The following is an 8,132-nucleotide window of genomic DNA, read 5'->3' on the forward strand; positions in this document are numbered from 1 at the left end:
CACAGTGGTCAGTCTGCAGTAGGTGGAAGAGACTTGCCATGTTGGGGCCAATCTTCTCCATCAAGCTGTCCTTGATGGTGCTCACGGTTTCTTCATCACACTCCAATAAACTTCTCACCAGTTTGTTGTAATACCTGTGCCAGAGGTAGCACATGTTAGCCCAAGGTATCTCCCAGCAGGACAAGATCTCTCCAGTCAGGAGATCCAACCCAAGTGACCTAGCTAGGAGATGTAGAAGTTTTAAGTCATTCAAGGGTTGTTTGAGATTGGGTTTTGATGGTGCATAATCATCAGAGAATCATTAAAAATTGGAAAAGACTTCCAAGATTGAGCCCAACTTTATCCTCACTGTATCTAGCAAATTCCCTGGATGTGGAGATATGTGCCCATGGCAGAGGGAAGGAACACAACACCAAAATTCTGATTGCATTGTCCTAACTGAGCAGCTGCTCCAGCTCTGGGAGAAGAGGACACACACAGTGTTTGGTTTTATCCTGATGGGCTGGGAAGAAGGTGAGAGTAAGGAGCTAAGAGATGTGATAATCTGCTTAAATGTGGGTTTTATTCTCCCCTAAACAACCTGAGTTTGTAGAGCTTTAGGAAGCCAAAGAATTGAGCTTTCTAGTGACAGATCCTGCAGAGGATCTCAGGTTAAACTGATCTCTGAGCCAGAATGACCTTCCTATGCATGGATCCATCCCTGTGGCATCTCTCCCTCTTGTCCCATCCCTTCCCCTCCATGCACAAGGGACCAGAAGAGGGAGAAGTAAATCAGTCTCAGCCTGATAGATGCAGATATTCCCTTGGGACAGATCTTTAGGCCCTACAATCTGTTGTCACTTCCAAGTTGGCCATGCATTCAATCCCAAGTGATGACCAAGTTTTGCCCTGGTGTGTTCCTGCCTCCTCTAGCTGCATTCCCCCTTCCAGCAGCTTTGAGTCCTTATTCCTTGGTCAAGGAGGGAGCCAGGAAATGATGCTGATCTGTTTTCCCAGCTCTGCTGAGAACATGGATCCAAGGAATGATCTTCCACAGGGCCAAGGCAGAGCCAGCACAGCCCTGTGAGCACGTCTGGCTTGGGCAGAGAGAGCAGAGCTGACACGTGGGAACATCTTCCTAGGGAGCAAAAGTTGGGACAAAGAGGAGCAGTCCCATATTTGCTGGGTTACTTGTGCCTGAAAGGACATCATGGAACTTATTTTAAGCCTTTAAGGTCACTGTGACATTTTTCCACAGGAGCTGAGAAGAGAATAACCTGCAGGTGGAGGAGGGGAAGGAAGAGGGAAATGAGAGTTCACAGTCAAACTCTTTTCCCAACTCAGCTCTGGCCTTTAGGGGCAGCCAGGGGAGGTCAGGGCAGGTCAAAGTTTGTGCTGCACCTCAAGTACAAAAAGCCCAGGCTTTGGCAGAGGGGAGAATGGTGTGAGCACAGCTCAGCAGGGCAAACAGTGAGGCCTGAAGTGTGCACAGGAGCTGATGATGAACACATCTGTGTGAGCCACACACTCAGCTTAAATCAGTCCCAGCCCAACAGGACAGGAGGAGCAGATCCCATCCAGCTTGGTGGTTTCCATGGCTGGAGCAGCAATCAGACAGCTTTGCCAGTGCCTTTCAGTAGCTCAACTGGAAAGCAGAGGCAGCAAAGCTTTCCTCTCCTGCTGCTCCTGCCATGAGATTAAATCACAGGAAGATGCTATGACCTTTAACTACTTCCTCTCAGTGTCCCAGGCCAAGTGGCACATTCTTATTCTGTGGCTATGTTGGGACAGGGGCTGGGAAAGCAGGATGCTTTAGGAGCCCTCAGTGTAAACTATGAGCTGGGAAATCCTGCTGCTTTTGTTACTCAACATGTCATAATATCCTTTGGCTTGGGTGAGGGTTGGTGCTGGGGTGGGGAGGAGTTCCCTGTTCCAGCAGCTCCAGGCCTGGCTTGGTCCTCTCAGAGGAACATCCCCAACCCTGCTGAAGTGTCCACTTATCCCCCCTTCACCCCAACCCCTTTCTAACCCCACCAAGAGCTGTTTAACTCTACAGCCCTCAATTTAACCTGTAAACCACTTTGCTGTCCCTCCTTGTCCCAGTCCTCAGGGAACACCAACAAACCTCTTCCAGATTGGCTTGGGGAGAGGGGAAAGACACATAAACATCATTTTTGCCTTCCAGTGTCATTTTGCCTTCCCACAAGTGTAATTTTTCTGCCTGTAATACCTAGATTAGAGTTTTCTATACCAGGACAAGGACTCCAATGATCCTTGTGAGTCCCTTCCAACTTGGGATACTTTGTGATTCTATGAACAACAGATGCTCAGAGATGCAACACTTACCTAGTACCTCTATCTAGCACTTGCACTCCTGCCCTGGGATAGGTGTGGAGGCTCAAGATGCTTCTAGATCCAGTGGAAGAGCCACCCCAGAGGAGCAGAGCCCACACATTGCACTGCAGCTTGCTCTGTTTGCACTCCAATTCTAGAGTATATTTACTCAAACTCTTCAAAAAAAGATCCCTTTTATCCCAATCACAAGACTCAGCACTGATTGTTCCAGGATTTTAGAGGAAGAAATCCCTGCCCTTGCAGCGTGACTGAGCAGACTGCAGCAGCTCCCTGAAGCCTCTCTGTGTCCCTTGTCCTTGGAGGATGGGGACAGGGCAGTTCTGTGCTCAGATAAAGGTGCCAGCAGCAGCATGATGTGCCTGTTCCTGCAGGCAGCCCTTGCTAGCAGAAGGAACAGAGGTGAAGACAACCCTAAACCAGACCATTAAGAACTCCAGACTATCCCCTAGAAGCCAAGAACCACTGGATCATGGCAGAGCAAATTTATACAGGATCATGTTTGCTGGTTCTCCTAGTTTCTTGTAGCACTTTAGTAACTCAGAGGGCAAACCCTCATCTTCCAGGTGTCAGATAAACCCAAGGAAAGGGTTAGCTGTGGTCTGGAGAAGTGAATGAAGTTGCAATAGGTTGAGAAGGCCACATGGAATAGAGCTCTGAGCAACCTGGGCTAGTGGAAGGTGTCCCTGCCCACAGCAGGAACAAGATGATCTTTAAGGTCCTTCCAACCTAAACCATTCCACAGTTCTATGATTCTACTCCACCAACCTAAACCATTCCATGGTTCTATGATTCTTTCTACCAACCTAAACCATTCCACAGTTCTATGATTCTACTCCACCAACTAAACCATTACACAGTTCTGTGGTTCTGCTCTACCAACCTAAACCATTCCACAGTTCTATCATTCTATTCTACCAACTTAAACCATTCCATGGTTCTATGATTCCACTCTACCAACCTAAACCATTCCATGGTTCTGTGGTTCTGCTCTACCAACCTAAACCATTCCACAGTTCTATCATTCTATTCTACCAACTTAAACCATTCCATGGTTCTATGATTCTGCTCTACAACCTAAACCATTCCATGGTTCTATGATTCTGCTCTACAACCTAAACCATTCCATGGTTCTATGATTCTGCTCTACAACCTAAACCATTCCATGGTTCTATGATTTATTCTACCAACCTAAACCATTCCACAGTTCTATGATTCTACTCCACCAACCTAAACCATTCCATGGTTCTATGATTCTATTCTACCAACCTAGACCATTCCACAGTTCCATGATTCTACTCTACGAGCAGCCCTGAACATGCCAGAGATGCTGCATGAATCCACCTAATATGGAATTTCCAAGCTCTTACAAGAGGTTGAAGAGGGAGAGAACATTACTCAAGCTACGCTCTACTAGAACTTGCAAGGATTTACTCAACTCAGTCCCTCTTATTCCTTCCCTGAGCTTCCCCTTGTGCTTTCCAGTTGGGGAAAGCCTCACATACCGGTTGGAGAACTGATTTGGGAGCTGCACGACCTCTGTGATGGCTTCAGGGTTCCGTTTGGCAATGCCACACATGTCCAGCTTGCTGTAGCACTCCTCCTGCACCTCAGAGATCATCCTCTGGAAGGTGGAGCACCTGCGGATGGCGAGGAACACCTTGGACGTCACCCCGTTCGCAATGCACTTCAGGCTTTCCTTCACAAAAGCTTTTCCCTGGAAACAGAAGGAAAACCTTACACTGCAACAAGTTGCATGGAAAGTATTAGACACTCCACTCTGCCTGGATGCTGTTCATTACCCTTCCTGCAATTAAAGACCTGCTGGAATTTCCTCACCAGGCCTAAATTATCACTCCCAGCCCAGGGCTCCTATTCCCCAAAGGATTTAGGTAAAAGGAGTCTGAGTGAACAGACCTGGAAGTGGCAGGATCAGGGATGAGCCAATTCTGCCCTTGGGAAGGGGTTGGAGTGATTTAACCATCATTTAACACCACTGATTTAACACATCTGGTTCACCACCCCTCGAGATGCTTGAAGTGCTTTTAAGTTTGTCCTTGGGAGCAAAAGCACAGGGAACAAGGAGGTGTGTGCATTTTGGGAGGGAAGCAGAGAGGAAAAAGGCTCTTGGCAGAGCCACAGCCCTCCAATATTATCCTATTTACTCTGCCTGCAGCTCTGGAGAGGCTGATCTGGCTGTGTATTCCCAGTCCTAAAGACTTTCAATCCAAACCCCAGCCCTGTGCCAGGTCACACAGTCAGAAGCTTTATTTTGTTAGAAGAACATTTCTATTTCCTCCTGAAGAGGAAACTTTGCTCTCCACCTCACAGGACCCTCCTTGCCAAGTCCTCACATGGAGCACAGTGTGTGTGGAAAAATGTCCTGGAGAAAAATAGCCCTGAAGGATGTGCCTGTAGCCAAAACTCGTGGGTGAGAGGAGCAGCAGGAAGAGCTGCAGGGAAGGAAGGGTTAAGGCTGCCCAAAGCTCATGTCTCTGAGGCCAGAGGAGTTAAGGCATCAGCAGAGCATTGAGCACGTGCTCCGGTGCCGCAGGACTCGTCAAAGCCCTTCATTGAGTGCATGAAAGGCAGAGCTAGAACTCGAGGGTTATTCTGGGCCCCTTTCTGTTCATGCTGTACCTGAGTGTCAAATTTAGCAGCACTGTAGAGGAAGGACTTGCAGATGTCATACATCCCATCCGTGTCACACGTGGAGTTCTCCAGGCAGGCGAAGGCTCCACAGCCCACCTGGAGGGCACTGTTCAGGCACCGAACCACCTCGGCTGTGGACAGAGGTACAGGCACATCAGGACACAGCCACAATGACAAAAAACCCTTCTCCAGCTCAAGGGCAAGTCATATTTGATGTAGGCAAACAGCAACTTGGGTCTAGAGGGAGAGGCAACAAGGGAAGATGCTCCAAGAGTTGGAGTTCCTTGGCTACGGGTGAGAGCTGAGGGTGTTCAAGCAGGAGAAGAGAAGGTTCTGGAGGACCTTAGAGCCCCTTCCAAGTGTCTTATAAAAGAAGAAGAGCAAGGGGAGATAGTGATAGGACAAGGAGAATGGTTTTAAGCTAAAAGAGTAGGATTAGATGGGATATTGGGAAGGAATTCCTCCCTGGGAGGGTGGTGAGACACTGGCACAGGTTGGACAGAGAAGTTGTGGCTGCTCCAACCCTGGGAGTGTTCCAGGCCAGGTTGGATGGAGCTTGGAGCAACCTGAGCTAGTGGAAAGTTTCCCTGGCCATGGCACTGGATGAGATTTAAACTCTCTCCAACCCAACCCATTCTATCATTCCAGGACTCTATGAACTAAAGACCTGAGCAGCAAATTGAGGCACAGAAACTGCAACAACCAAAACCTTCAATCAGTCACACATGGATTAAAAGAGAGGCAAGAGCTGATGGTCCTTGGCTAGATGGAGAGCTGCATGTCCATCCCAACCCTATTCTGATTTCAGGCACTTACAGCTTTATTCCAACTCCCTCTAAAGAAGGAGAAGCAATGATGCCCATGAGCAGCAGTGGGTGGTGAGGTCTCCTCCATGGTCTTGGACCAAAGCACCTCACAAACCTCATCTGACAATGAGATTGAAATCACCAAGAAGATGCCATGAAATTGGCACTTTTGGGAGAGGTATTGGAGACATTTGTGCTTTTCTAAAAAGCCTAAATGATATAGAAATCAGATTTCAGCTTGCAAGTCAATGATCAGAACCAAAAAGAACTTGATCTAGCAGCTTAATGCTAAATACTGACCTGGAACTTTGCAAACATAGCCAAGAAAGGGTTTATTATTTTTCTTTTTTTGCTGTAGATTCCTAAGGAGAAGGGAAATTTGGGCAGAGAAAGTTAAGGTAAGGGAGCTGCCCATGGATAATTAACATCCTTAAGGCAGGAGTTAGCCTGAACAGGAGATTATCCATGTCATCCCAGCGTTTGGAGTGCATTTTAACAATGAATCAGCACAATTGCCACAAGATTGCCTTGAAATTAGTTGGGATAAACCTTTTTTTCTTTTTTTTTTTGGTAAACTGAACATCTGTCCCCTTATGTGTCTGGGCAAGGCATATTCATTACTTTTGCAGCTCATGTTACCAGACATTCTTTGGGTAGAAATGTAACCCCATGGAGCTCTGAGGTGTGGGAAAAGTGAGGTTGGAAGTGGGAGAAAACACACCTTACAGCAAGCTAAGTTGAAACCTAAAGATTTGTTAGAACTGGGATTTTGATGGGGGGGGGGAAGGAAGAAAATAGCTTTTAAAAAAATTTAAAAAATCACCCATTTAACCCTTCCTCATCCTCTACTCTGCCTGAAGGGAGGAATATTTAGGAAGTTCATCCTTTCCCCAGTTCATAACCTCCTGATTGCACGAGTCACCCCCTAATTATGCTGCCACAGGTTCAAATTATAACTTTGCTTGCAGCAAGACTTGGGATGCATTAAGGCTTTATTGTTTTAGGCACGGTGCAAGAGGGAGCCCCCATGTTTCTATAGCAACCAAATACAAAAGGAAATTGAGCAAACACCCTGCTCTAATGCTGCAGAGCCTTGCAGATCTCCAAGAAGGCAGCTGTTAATGAGCTCCAAATTAGAGCCTTAATATCTTTGCAGTACAGGAGGAGAAGGCAGATTTTTTTTTCTTCATGCCCATTGTTCAAGACAATGTCTCCAACTTATCTAAGCATCAAAGTCGAGGCATCCAGAGCTGACTCCAAGCAATTTCCAACATCATTATCCCCTTCCGAGCCTTGCAGATCTCCAAGAAGGCAGCTGTTAATGAGCTCCAAATTAGAGCCTTAATATCTTTGCAGTACAGGAGGAGAAGGCAGATTTTTTTTTCTTCATGCCCATTGTTCAAGACAATGTCTCCAACTTATCTAAGCATCAAAGTCGAGGCATCCAGAGCTGACTCCAAGCAATTTCCAACATCATTATCCCCTTCCCTTCCAGGAAAGAAATGCTAGCAGGGGGACAGTTTCTAGGTTACTGCATTCTTCAAAGTCGCAGCTCTCTCTCTCTCCCTCTCCCCCCTCTCTGAGCAGACAGATGTGTGGCAGAACAATGAGGCACTCAAATATCCCCAGATTTGAGCAACTTCCTAAAAAGCAAAGGGGTTCACACCAGAGCTGGGCTGCAAGGCGAGAGGAGACAAAGGTACATGCAAAGAGGAGAAATCCTAAGAGAAAAAGTCTAGGGAACTACTCATTTAGGAGCTGGAAGAGGAGGAAGAAGAGGAGGAGGAGGGAGAAGGGATTGCATCCTGCAAGCTGCTCACACACCAGTTCCCTGCCCCAGCTCCTAAAGGAGAAGCTTCTTCTTCTTCTCCAGCCCTTGCACCAACATCCTCCAGGGCAGAGCTTTCCAGCAAGCTTTGTACCTCCCAGCGTTAAGTTTAGCAGGCAAAAAAAAAAAAAGGAAAAAAAAAATAATTTTTTAAAAAGGCAGAAAAACTCTGTTCTAACAAGAAAACTGAATGGGTAAATATGAGTTAGCATTTTTATTCTAATATTTTTTTCATGGAACACTGACTTTAGAAAAGACATCAGGCTCCAAGCCCTCCTTGCTGGGTGTTACCTGAGTTCTGGGCTGCCACCCTGGGTTTCCTGGGGCTCACAGAGTCATTCTGCTCAGCTTCGTAGGACGCGGAGGCACTGATGAGCAGCAGCAGGAGAAGAGCAGACTTTAGGAGCATTCTCTGACAAGTTTCCGCTAAGTGTGAGCTTTTTTTTTATTTTTTTTTTTTTTTCTCTCTTTGAGGTGGCTTTGGGTTGGGGTTTTTTTTTCCTTTTTTTTTCCCT

General features: G+C 46.8%; 1 protein-coding gene across 1 annotated transcript in view; it reads right to left on the minus strand.

Moving 5' to 3' along the window:
* Positions 1 to 8,026, minus strand: part of STC1 (stanniocalcin 1) — an 8,145-nt gene extending 119 nt beyond the window's left edge. Inside the window, exons 1-4 of the mRNA XM_009078228.1 lie at positions 7,909 to 8,026; positions 4,972 to 5,114; positions 3,837 to 4,048; positions 1 to 134 (exon numbers count right to left, since the gene is read on the minus strand). The exon at positions 1 to 134 is cut by the window's left edge and continues 119 nt beyond it. Of these exons, the coding sequence (XP_009076476.1) occupies positions 1 to 134; positions 3,837 to 4,048; positions 4,972 to 5,114; positions 7,909 to 8,026 (607 nt within the window). The remainder of the gene's footprint in view (positions 135 to 3,836; positions 4,049 to 4,971; positions 5,115 to 7,908) is intronic.
* Positions 8,027 to 8,132: the final 106 nt, after the last annotated feature.

Source organism: Acanthisitta chloris, unplaced genomic scaffold, assembly GCF_000695815.1.
Source record: "Acanthisitta chloris isolate BGI_N310 unplaced genomic scaffold, ASM69581v1 scaffold1567, whole genome shotgun sequence".
Lineage (NCBI taxonomy): Eukaryota > Metazoa > Chordata > Aves > Passeriformes > Acanthisittidae > Acanthisitta > Acanthisitta chloris.